We start from the raw sequence: 12,965 nt of genomic DNA, 5'->3' as shown, positions 1-12,965 counted from the left end.
TTGCGACACTTTCATGGATCCTATAAAGGTTTATTAGAATTGTTCAAATCATACAACCACTGTGCTAGCAATTATCTTTTAACCTCTGAGTATCTACTTTATATGTATATAAATTTTGTAGAAAAAATTGCTGCAGCTGGCCCACTGTTCAAACAAAAAAGCTTTGAGAAAAAGACAAAGCGAGATAGACTAAGAAAACTGCAAGCATGGCGATCAATCAGCTGTTGAGAACAGTGTGACAAGAATCAACAAAATATGATTAAGCAGAATTAACCAAAGAGCAGCAATCACTTCACTGAACTAGATCTAAAAATAAATAGAATTGTTTAGCTAAAAGAACCTTTAGCGTTAGTTGTTGAAACGTATTCTGATTGAAATAGTAGATTCAACATAGTAGATAATAATGATAATAGCGTAATGACATATGATCACATGAAGCATACATAGATTTCAATTTAATGCCTAATTGAAGACTGTAACTGAATTTATGTAATAAAGAAACTTAGGATAATCTTAGCTTCAAGCTTTTCTGTAATGGTTTATCTTACTCTTCGAAATGTAATTAACCAACTATTGAATCAAGTTGTCACAAGACAATGTAAGAAAATCGCCTTATAACTTATTCACCGATATAAATATGAAGATTACACTGAAATACTAATGATAATCTACGATAACTATCAAGGTTGAAGCAATAGCTTTTGGTCTGTAAATGGAACTGACTCGATGTGATCTTATCATCTGTATATTATATGCATCCACTTCATAAACTACTTACTTTTCCTTTTATAATTTGTTTAATACAAATGCATTTATTCATTTTTGCTTCATATAATATTTTATTTATTTTCTATATGTATGTATATATACAAATACATATACATATATATTTTTGAGAATTTTTATAAATCTTCTTTCATTTTCTCAGAAAAAAAAGGATGTTTTGTTCCATTAAAATGTTTCAAAAACATAGCAATAAACTAATTTGTTTTAATGTTTAACTCTGTATGTTTGTATATTGGTGTGAGTGTGTGTGTGTGTGTGTGGTATTTGTTAATAATATAAACGACTTATAATAATATTGAAGTGAGAGGGTGGGGTAAGGAGAGTGTGTGGGATGAGGTAAAATATGATTAAGGTAACGGAGGAGAACAAGAAACATTTCTTGCTTATACATTACAATGTTTAGTTAGTTTTGTTATAGTTATTCTAAGACTGCTTCTATAATATATATATATATAAACTCGATTAGACTACAAAATGTATTTCAATTTGTAAGCATAAGTAATATACATATGTGTATATACTTGGATTCATTTATAAATCAATTAATATTAATATAAATTGTTTTCTGTTCTTTCTTCTTACTTCTTTCGTATTTGTTATGATCGAAATTTTGAATTTAGCTTTTTATACATCTACACATGCATACACAATACTTATGTACATATAAATATGCAAGTATGTGTGTACATATATTTATATATATTTTATTTCTTTGTCCCTTGCAGCGTTTGCCAAAAACTTTAATCAAAAATAGTTGACTTTTTGTTTGTTTTCTTTGTTTTTCATATTCAATTCATCATCATTTTTGTTTTAAAGCTACAGCTTGTTGTGTGTGTGTGTGTGTGTTTGATGTGTGTGTATTGCTTAAATAGTTACACGTTTAACTTAAGTTTATAAATTTAACTGCCAACAAGTAAAAACAAAAAATGTAATATAAAGCATTTTTTTTAGCAAAAAACATTCTCGGCTAAGAACTACATATATAGATATATCTAGATATATAATTATATGTGTGTATATGCAACTTCCTTTCTTGTATTACTATATATAAAAATATATATATATCTATATATATATTTATGTATTTATGTATGTAATTATCATATAGAAAAATCATAAGCGTTTCGTTTACGTTTACATATTTTTTTTTTTTGTTTTTTAAATTTGAATTTTCTTTTTTCTGTTTGTTTTTTCCCCTTTTTTTTTTTGACACTTTGTCTCCACGGATTTTGTTTAGGCATCCGACAGATCACAGTCAACACCTGCTCCTCCAGTGACGCCGCCGCTGCTGCTGCCAGCAGCCAATGTCTTTGCTCGTCATCCATCAAAGCATCGACATATTCCCCAGTGGCCTCATGGTGATTCACCTGCGGCGATGAGGAGCTCTCACCGCAGTTGGTTGCATATACATGTCGCCGGCTACTACTTGGCAATTGATTCGAATCATCTGTATCCGCATCTCGTATCGAATTGAAAGCATTACACGCATTTGCATTCGGCGAGCAGGTATCATCATTGGGTGGATAGACATGACGATGATAGCTACCGCCCCCACTTCCGCCGCCCCCAATGCTGCCATCTCCATCGAGTTCCGCGTCGCGTACACTACCAAAAACTGGAGTATGCGACGAACTCTTCCTTAGCGATGCCGGTGGCGACCACACGGTCTGATATAGAGGCGACGCAAACACATACATATGATTTAGGTATTCCATGTCATAGCTGGGCTGATACGAGTCCGTCTCGAGGGGATTGTAGGTGGGCTGGTACATTGGCGTTTGCCTGCAGCTAGCCGAACCCGAAGCACTGCCCGCATAATGTGGCGTATCGTAGTTTTGTGAACGTGTCGAACTGCTCATATGCATCAACTGATGGTGGGCATGCCCGCCATGGTGACTGCCACTAGCACCGCCGCTGCTGCCACCTCCACCGCCCATGCGCCCGTGTACTGGCAATGTTGCATAGATGCCACGATATGCCTCATATGGAGTCTGCGGATAATAGGCATCACTCCAGCGTACATGATTTGGTGTATAATCACCTTTGGCATAGAGCTGCAAGGGTAAGATAAGGAAGTCGTTGATTATGAATCTGTGGAGAGGGTGAAAGCTTTGTGATTAAATTACCTGTATGGGCCTACAGAATCCTTTGTTCATATGACGTGGCACGCCCATTGTATAACTATGACTGAACCCCACCTCCGAGCTCAGTAAGTATTCATGAAATTTATTGGGGAAGAATTCAATTTGCTTGTAGTTATTGTAGATTTCCGGCTGCGGAAAGAAAAGGAATAAAGTTACAAACATTGAAAGGGTTCGACAGGCTTTAAACTTACAGTTAAATTCTTCTTTTTCTTGTAACTGGCCCAATTCTGAGCCTCCAAAATGAGTTTGCCACCAGGACGCAATTGATTGAACATGCGTTTAAAAGCCAACTTAAGGCCAGCATCACCGAAGTTCAAATGTATCCATTTGGTCACCGACAAGCAAAGAATGAGATCATATTGCTGGGTATCATTCGCCATCAAGGATTCATCCTTGAGCACATAGTTCGTATAGCGGAAGAAGACATTTTGCGGGAATTGATTTCTCATACTGTTCGAAGAGGCATTGCATGGAGATTTCCCGGAAGTTGGCAAATTTGGCATACCACCGTAGGTAAGTGGAAATGAGATGGGAAAGAATTCATGTGGCTTGACAAGGAGGGCGTCCAATTTCTCCTGTTGATGATCATGGTGATGATGATGCTGATGATGATTTTGTTGGAGTAATAGCTGTTGCTGCTGCTGCTGCTGATGTGCCTTGCGTCGTTTTCTCGCACGCCGCGTTTTCTTGTGCGTCGGTGTTGCTGAAGTTTCCTCAATTGGCTCACTTTTCTCAATGGCCATCGGCTGTTGTGGCATCTGCTGTTCCGTCTTAATGTCCTGAAGCAGTCGCTTCTCCTCCTTGGGTATGCGTACAAATATGGAAAGATTACGACGAGCTCGTGCCACCAACTCACGGTCAATATCTATGCCCAATATCGTTTTGGGAGCCAAATGCCTTGCTACCGTAATGGTCATGTGTCCCACATTGCAGCCAATATCTAGGATATCCTTATTCTGAAACAGTTCGGGATGACGTTGAAAGACCTGAAGCCGTACATCTCTAAACTCATTGAGCTGCCGGAAATCCACATAACGATCAAAGTTGCCATAACGATATTTAAGACCATCCGCTCGAAATTTAGGCAACTTATTCTGAGGATGTATCAGCGATAACGACGGTTCGAGCATAATGCCAACTATGGCCTGTTCCTGTGTTTCCTGAGCCGCCTCGCTGTTGGTCGTGCTGATGGCATCAGCGGCTACCAAGGAGTCCTGTTCACCAGCTGTTTGTGATGTAGCCGCCGATATTGTGCTCAATGGACTGCCCAGACCGTGTTCCGACAGTTCTGGGGTATCATCACGAGGAATTTCAACTAAAAGAACAACAAAGAACATAATAAATATAAGAACAAGTCCCAAATTAATCCAAATAGGAAGTGAAAACCTACCATCTATCAATGGCAATGCCTTGGGTGGCAGTTCATCAATGGGGCTGGGCAATTCGGTTTCACTGAAGGATGTTGAACGTCTCGTATTGGGTTTCCGTGCTCCCGTTGGCTGCAGTAGACGTGGTGGTCGCTTCCAAGCGCCTGGTTGTGGTACCACTGGACTCACAATTTTATCCATGGCATCATGTCGATGGAATTTCTATGAAAGCAAAGGCAAAATATAACAAAATTTAGATTTGGGCTTGCAAAAATTAAGTTACATTGCAATTTTTAAATCTTTCAATCGATATTTAATTACAACTTATAAAAATAGGCCAAAAGCTTTCTTTCTATAGCTGTTTTAAGAACTGCAAGTACTTTAAAAACTGTTTTAGGCCAAAATGTTGCTTTTGTTAGAGTACCCACAACGTAAAATGTAAATCATAATGGCTCATCTTGGGAGGCGGACAAAAGCGCAAAATTTTAAGCACAAGATAATAAGCTTCGTTAAGTCTTAAATAATGAGAATTTCCATTCTATGGTTAAGATTTCATTAAATTAAATGCTTGGTATATACCAAGTATTTGCTTGTATATGTATTCATGTACCGGGACATATCATAAAATTTGGCTTGACTTTATAATTCCATTAGTTTTTGGTATATTGTCATAATTTGGATTAAAATCGTTTGTGGCTGCCCTCAAGGCGCTTCTGCTCCCTCTCTCTCTTTAGATGAGATGCTTTTCCGATATTTACTGCCCCTGACCCTCTAACCTCAATTCCTTGGGTCGGAGGAGAATGAAGCAAAACAAAATCACAACAATAAGCGCTCACGGACAAGAGTAACAAAAAGAAACGAGAGAGAGAGAGAACAACAACAATAATAAGAACAACAAAATTTGCAAGGCAAACAAAAAGGCAAAAGCAAAAGAAGAAAAGCATAACCAAAAGCAATCAAAACAAAGCCAGCGATTGACTTGCTGCCAAACCACAATGCCCTTAAAGCCATTCGTTCCTCACCGTCCCCACAACTACCTTTAGGTCACTCCGCTACCCCCACCCCCACTCCCTCTTCCACTTCTGGTCTATGCTGCTTGGCTATCCATATTTTAAAGCTCTCTCCAAACATTCTCTTTCCCCAAATCCCATTCTCAGCCATTTCGTTTCATTTTCATTTCGTACTCACCTTGCTTTTGAGCGAATTGTTGCTCTCGCTAATTTTGCGTTTTCTGCCGCCGCCGCCGCCGCTTGATCCACCAGCACTGCCGACGCTGGCACCGCTGCTTGTGCCAAAGCTAAGACCCGTGCCGCCAACGCCATAGCACGTGCTGCCCAAATCCAGCCGCAAGTCCCGACTCGCCAAAGCCCGCCTTTCGGCCAGCGTTGAAGCCACTGCCAAGGTGGCTGCTGAAGTTGACGCCGAACTAACTTCGCCAGAGAGCAGGCGCTCAGTAGTTGAGGGAGATTGCTGCTGCTGTTGTTCCTGCTGGTGTTGTTCAAGTTGGTGCTGCTGCTGCTCCGTCAGTTGTTCATCGTCAACAATGGCATCAACTGTGGCAGATGCGTCGGCAGCGATGGCCACATGTTGCTGCCGCTGCTGCTGCGGTGACAGCATTAACGAAGTGACTTCCTCAGCTGCCGGCAATGTGCTGCTCGTTATGTTGCATTCCATTTGTTCCAATGACGATGGTGTTAAAGACGACTGATGGCCAGCCAAAGCTTCGGTTTCTAGTTGCGTTGGCGGCATTTCGGCTGTTGCCGCTGCTTGGGGAGAACGGACATGCGCCTGTTGTTGTACCATTTCCAATGTTTCAGCTGCCGATGCCGCCTCACTCAGCAAGAGAGCAGCAGCATTTGTTGCCGCCGCTGCTGTTCCGGCTGCCGCTGCCACTGGAGCCACAGGCGATGCTGCCGATGATGATGCAGTTCCTGGTCCTCCGCCCGGACCGCCCGCCGTAGCAATGGCTTCATCAAGTGAAATTGAAAGCGTTTCACCACTTCCCTCGCCCATATCATCGCCCGCATGGGACGTATTATTGGAATCGAAGCGTCGTCGTTTGCGATTCTTGCGCGGTCGATGCTGTCGATGATGTGGCTGGTTGCTTGGTTGTTGCAACTTCAGATGACTGCCCCGGGTCATCACACCGCCCCGCTTCATGGGCGATGTCAACTGTTTCTCGTACTCCATCGAATCGACGGGATCCAACAAATGCAACGGATCGTGTATATTGGGCGGTATAATGACCTCCACTTTCGGTGGTGTCGTTATCGGCGATTGCCGTGGCGTTGTGGCCGGCGTATTATTGCTCGACGACGCATTCGATGTATTCTCATGTTGCAATGAATTGAGATTTAACGGATCCGATATATTGCCACCCAGCAGAAACTTTGTAGGTGGCACAATAACCTCTTTGCGCAATCGTTTCTCGGGCAAAAAGAATTTCGAACGACCACAACAATAATGCACCGCATTAGCAGCTGCTGCTGCCGCTGCCACACTGCCCGATATACTGCTATTGCCGCTCAATGAGCTGGTATCCTTATTACTCTGTGTATCCTTGCCAACGCCGCCGATGGCACCGCTGTTGCCATTACATCCCGTCACCAGGCAGCACGTGTGATTAGCATTGTTCCCAGCACACAACACATGATTATGATGTCCCCTGAGGCATAAAAGAGAAGAGTGAGTAAAAATAATCAATTTAGTTTCCACTTGTATATATTGATAACAAGGTTTGCTTTCACTATGTGTGCATATATTGATTCTCCTCCTCAGTGTACACTGACTAGCTCCTGGGTCGACATTAAAGTTTAATCGTTGAGTTCTCATACTTGTAACACATTTTATTAAATTGTTATTAGAAAGAGAATAAGATGGTGTTCTAAATAAGTATATACTAAAGGGAAGAATACTTTGGTTACTCTGAAGTCTCTTTTCATTCAACCGTATCAAACTAATAGATGATATTCAGTGTGTGCAAAGCAAAGCAAGAACGTGTTTTTATGCTATTTCTCTAAATGGAAATTCAATTTAAAACACATGAAAACTACTCGAAAGTGTAAAATCGTCATAAAATCAATAAATCAGGAGGATAACGTTTTTAAACCGATTTCATCTCTGAGCTCTAGACTAGTTGTTGATCGTAGATGGTAGTTCTCTCTGCGTGTGTGTGTGTGCTTTTCTGCTTTACTCACCTATGGGCCAGCATTTTTTTGTACAGTTGCTGCTGGGCCTTCAGTCCGTGTTTGTCCAATGGGCCAATGGGCAAACCATTGCCAACTCCTCCTCCTCCGCTGGCTGTTGTATTCTGTGCCAATCTTGTATTGTGATGATGATGATGATGACTGCCACCGCCGCCGCCACCACCATTGTTACCTCCAGCAGTAGAGATTCCTCCACCGCCCACTGTTGACCCATTCCCGCTACCATGGTGGGAGCCGCCGCCGCCGCCACTGCCACCGTGATGTGTGCCGCCCCCCACACCAATGCCGTGACTATGAGTATGTCCGACAATTTGTGTTTTAATATTCTGAATATTTTCCAAATCGGCCTTATGGGCAGCTGCTGCAGCCGTCATTGCCGCCATGGCTGTTGGCAGGACGACCAAGGTAGAACCTCCAGTTGATCCCGTTGCATTAATCGAACTGCCTCCGCCGCTGCTGTTCTGGTTGCTGCCATTGGCATTCGTTTGTGAACCAGCACTGATTCCTCCTCCCCCTCCGCCTCCTCCTCCTCCACTTGTTGTATTATGTTTGCCTCCGGTTTTGTTATTATGTTGACGTTTGCTCCATGTCTTGTTATTATATTTATTTTTCGGTCCATGTTGTTGTTGTGGGGCACGAAATTGATGATGTTGCTGCTGTTGTTGTTGCTGCTGCTGCTGCTGCTGCTGTATAGCTGCAATTGCTGTTTCTGTTACTACTGCTGCTGCCACAGTTGCCGCTGCCAGTTTGGCCACTTTGGAGCCAGTTGGCGGCGGTGTTGGCGACTTTGATTTCGATTTGGAGTGATGACGTTCATATCTCAAAGTTGGCGTCATATTGCCTGAGGAAGATCTTGTAATGCGACAATCACCGGGACTGCCTCGCAAATTTTTATCCATGGCAATACCAAAAAGAAAACGAATTGCTTTTTTCAAAAATTCATTAATAATTAACCGAGTTGTTTATTGAGTTGTTGTTTTTTTATCATTCACTTAATTTTTTCAGCTCTTTAATCTCTTTTGCACTTGTATTTCACATTTTAAGGGCGTGTCTCATGGAAAACCGACATGAAACTCTTTCTTATAAATTTTCACTAATGTAATAGACTCAACGCTCTTTGATTTCATGATTTCGAATGATTTGGATATTTTTTCTATTGAAAGTATTTAACTTTAATTGTCTTTAAAAAGTTAATCTCGTGCACATTTTTTGTTACTTTTAATTTGTTTTAATTTTTCAGGTCTTTTTCATCGTTTCACTTTACTTTCCGAGAGTTGGGGATGATGCAGCATTATTGCCGAGAGTGGAAGTCAAAGATGTTGCAAAATTGTTGTGTAAATCATTCCACAGAAAGTATCACTTGTTTATGTCATTTTCCACCAGGAGGTAACTGCAAATAAAGTAAGAGAGAGGCAGAGAGTTAGTTAAAACACAATAAAGTTAATTAGTTTCTCTTTTTGTGATGCAATTTAATTAGTGTCAAAACTCAATAACTCAATGGCAAAAAATCTTTAAATGAACCCAAAAATTCACCATTAGTCTGCCATCCTTGCCCCTCATCATCCTCCTCCTGCTGGTCGTCATCTCTTGCTACCGTTCATTTCCCTCCCCAGACGCACTTGAAGAGCATTTTGCATTCATTATTTGCATAGCCAGGCAAAGCAAGAGGAGGACGAACAGAAAGACGGACGGATGGACGGACGATTGGGTGGAGGTTGAGCACAACGACACAAACGAGCTTTGAAAAATTGAGCACAGACGATGTTTCGCCCCAGCCAACCTCCGGACAACTCCCCTCATCTGATTCTGACTTTCTCCCCTTGCTCCCGTTCTCCCTGTGCTCATGTCTAGTCTGTGCATTAATATTTACATGGCAAATTGTGGCTGTGGCAAACTAACTGAGTGAGTGAGTGAGTGCTCCTTCATCTTCTTCTTCTCTTTCTCCTACTCTTCTGCTGCCTACCTTATCCATTTCGTGGCGGTTTTTGTGGATTGCAAACTAACAACCAGAGCGCAGCGCAGCAACAACAACAATGCAGGGACGAACTACTTCTAAGCTTCCAAACAACCAACCAACCAACCAACCAACCAACCTACCTACCTACCAACCACCCATCTCATCTCTCCCGCTTCTCTTTAACCCAAAAAAAAGGAAAATCAGAAAAAAAAAAAAAAAAAAAACTAAAAGCTAAAGTTACGCTAAGCCCATAGCTTCTAATACCCTTACCAGAAGTATGTGTATCTTAACCAATCAATCTTTTAAACATCTTCATTATTCGGTACATTATTGATACTCAATACCTCAACATGTAATTTGGTTCAATTGTCTATGGATCGAGAAAATATCGTTGGAGGAAATATCGTCCAATCATAACATTAAATTTTTCATCTTCAACTACCGATGTTTTCCCTTCCCCTTCATCAAAATGCAAAATGCCCATCAAATATAAGAGTATTTCAAAATGTAAAGAAATTCCGCACAGTCGAAAACAGATTTTCGTGCAAATGCAAAAAGCAAATGCAGCAGCCCAGAAAGTAAAAGAAACACAAAAACAGAGAATTGGAGGAAAAAAAAATAAAGGACAAAAAAAACCTATTTCTATAGTTGCAATTGTTGTAGCAAACTGGAAGCGAGAACCTGCGATGGGAAGATGGTAGACCAGAGGAAGGAGGGAAGCAGGCAGGCCAGGCATTCAGACAGGCAGATGAAACCGGAACATAAGTCACTGAAAAACCAAGTCTCGGCATATTTTTTCACAAGTATCATTTGTATGTATGTATGTATGTGTACGTGTATCTGTGTATGCATACCAAACAGATTTAAGTATAGATATCTGCGCATTTATATATATTTTGCAATTTGAAATACTTGTAGAGTGGCTTAAATTTGCAATTTGATAGAACAGAAATGTTTTCGAAAAAGTTATTTCAGCCAACACTCTGGCTTTGAAGCATTACAGGGGAGAGGGAGCAAGAGCAACAGAATAAAACTTTATAATCTAAATTTGCTTTAGATCTCTACGTAAATTCAAGAGTAGAAGAATTATGATAATTGATTCTAACTTGGGTATCTAAGTAAAGAGTAAATAAAACTATAAAAGAGACATCCTTTTTTTTTACATTTTTTTTATGATTAAAATTGATGTAACACAATTGGACAACTCCAACCACTCTTACTCAAAACTGTTTAAGCTCTTTCACTGCCAATACCAAAATGCGTTATGGAAATAATCTGTGGTGTGTTAACAAGGCAAGTGGATAATGGGTGGCAGGTCTGTGTTGTCTGATACAGAAATAGCGTAAATATTAACTACAAACTGCAAATAACAATCAACAGCAGTTGTAAATAGCTAAATGTTGACCCATAAAAGCGGGCAGAATAATCGTCGAGTAAATGTAAATATATAAGTATACCTACATATGTATATGTATATTTACTGGCTCTCCTGTTGGGATTGGCTCGGCTCATTCATATTTAAAGCCTTGTTCTGTTCTGTTCTGGCACTTGGCAAAATCCAAATGGAAGTAACATGAAATGTATGTTGAGCGGCTCGCTTATTGTAATAATCATCATCAACATCATTATCCTGTGTAAATCCCCATAATGCCATGACATTAAATTAGCCCTCTCTCTTTTACTCACACTTTTAGCCAATCGTATACCTATTTCTATATATCTATATCCTATAACCATAGCTATCTGTAGGTGTTAAGCTGTGCTTAATAATGACGTACATACAAACACATTACATATGCAGGTCGAACCGGCTGCTCATATTGTCCTGTCCCGTATGGCGTTCTCCTATGCCATCCTTGCCACTTCTCTACATTCTCAAATATCCTGGCCAACAACAGGCAAATAGACAAATGTTTTGCTATTTGTTTTTGCTCATGTTCCATTCCTTCACCCACACCCCCACCCACAGCCACTCACATGTCTCCTATATCTGTTCTGCTATGTGTCCGTGTGTGTGTGTGTGTGTGTGTGTGTCTTTATTTAGCGTCAAATTTGCTGCACTCCCAAAGGACTCAATTTCACATTAAAAACACCTGTGATCTGTGTGGGCGTCCTTGTTATTGTCAGCGAGAACTCCCGCCTACATTAAAATGTGGCAAAAATTCCTCTTTCTCTTGCCTTTTCAAATAGCTTTAAGCTTTAACATCAAGCTCTTCCACAACCAAATGAACTAATTTTATTTACATGCATATTTAAACAACCAATGTCGGCAAAAAGAAATCACAGCTTTTTATTCCATTTGCTCCTCTTTTTTTTTTTTTTTTTGACTGAAAATGTTTACACAATTATATACAAAATTGACAATTTCCGCTAGACGACCAGCAACGAGAACTAAGACTGAAACAATCAGTGTGACACGACCACGGAAAATCTACTGAAACTTGTTTTCGACTCCTCGTCATTCACCCTCTCAAAGGTTCCTTTTTCAATTGTTTTTGCTTTGTTGTTGCTTTTGGCCCACATTTCGGTCAGGTCCTTCCGCCTTTGGCTCTTGCCACGATGAACGGCAACAACAACAGCATGCCGCATATTTAAATTTTAATTAAAATTTCCTTCTCGGCTTACTCTCGCTCACTCACACACTCACATACACACGCAAACACCACACATACCAGCTCAATCTCTCTCGTAATTCGTGTAGGCGCCGTGTTCTCATTTCGCGCGCGCGCCTAAAAATATGCAAATAAATTTTATTTTGTTTTTTTTGCAGAGTTCTTTTTGTGTGGCATGCAGCGAAGCAAGCTGGGAGGAAAGGCAAAAACAAACCGACGACAGCATCAACATGGGGGATCTTTTGCCAATTCCTGATTGCTTGGCTGTCATTGAGGTTAGTTAAAAGCCATGTATATCATCTATCCGTATTAGAAATGCAAATCTATAAAGATTTCTTCAATCCGAATTCCTAACAAGAAAATCGTTTAAAGGAAACATAACAACATTAAAAACTTTGACGAAAATAATCGACCCTTTGACATTTGACTTTTGCTATAATATCAAAACAAACATAGTAAAAGATTTAAAAGTCCGTAAAATAAGGCAATTCTCTAACAAATTTGACATTTCTCTAGCGCAACAAATTATTTTGAAATAAACGATTTTATTCTAGCAATAACTAAACTATTGGCCAAATTTCCACACATAAACGTGTTTTTATCACCTCTTTTGAATACAGATTGTGAATATATAGCAATGAATAGCTTCATTTCCACCTGATGCGGTGTTTGAGTGTTGGCCTTACACCCCGTACTCTATCCATGGACAAAAATGGGGTATGTTGGGCTTAATATAAGAGTAATACTACGAATTGAATCGAGTTTTTTATAGAGTGATGGAAAGGAGAGTCCTAATTTTGTAAACAACAATTGCATAATTCATTTAGAAGGTGCATAGTAAGGTAACTCCAAAGTCGAACAGTATGCAAGGAATATCTGACATTTTTTTGTCG

At 40.3% G+C, this 12,965-nt stretch overlaps 1 protein-coding gene across 1 annotated transcript in view; it reads right to left on the bottom strand.

The window, feature by feature from the left end:
* Positions 1–811: 811 nt before the first annotated feature.
* Positions 812–12,965, bottom strand: part of bin3 (bicoid-interacting protein 3) — a 57,195-nt gene continuing 45,041 nt past the window's right edge. Inside the window, 7 exon segments of the mRNA XM_068288296.1 lie at positions 812–2,091; positions 2,094–2,840; positions 2,913–3,059; positions 3,122–4,245; positions 4,321–4,519; positions 5,486–6,962; positions 7,495–8,893. Coding sequence (XP_068144397.1) covers positions 2,020–2,091; positions 2,094–2,840; positions 2,913–3,059; positions 3,122–4,245; positions 4,321–4,519; positions 5,486–6,962; positions 7,495–8,402 — 4,674 coding nt within the window. The 5' untranslated portion in view covers positions 8,403–8,893 and the 3' untranslated portion in view covers positions 812–2,019.

The sequence above is a fragment of the Drosophila tropicalis genome, unplaced genomic scaffold (genome assembly GCF_018151085.1).
Source record: "Drosophila tropicalis isolate 14030-0801.00 unplaced genomic scaffold, ASM1815108v1 contig_593, whole genome shotgun sequence".
NCBI lineage: Eukaryota > Metazoa > Arthropoda > Insecta > Diptera > Drosophilidae > Drosophila > Drosophila tropicalis.
Note: the sequence above shows the minus strand (reverse complement) of the source record. Positions and strands in the feature narration are given on the sequence as shown.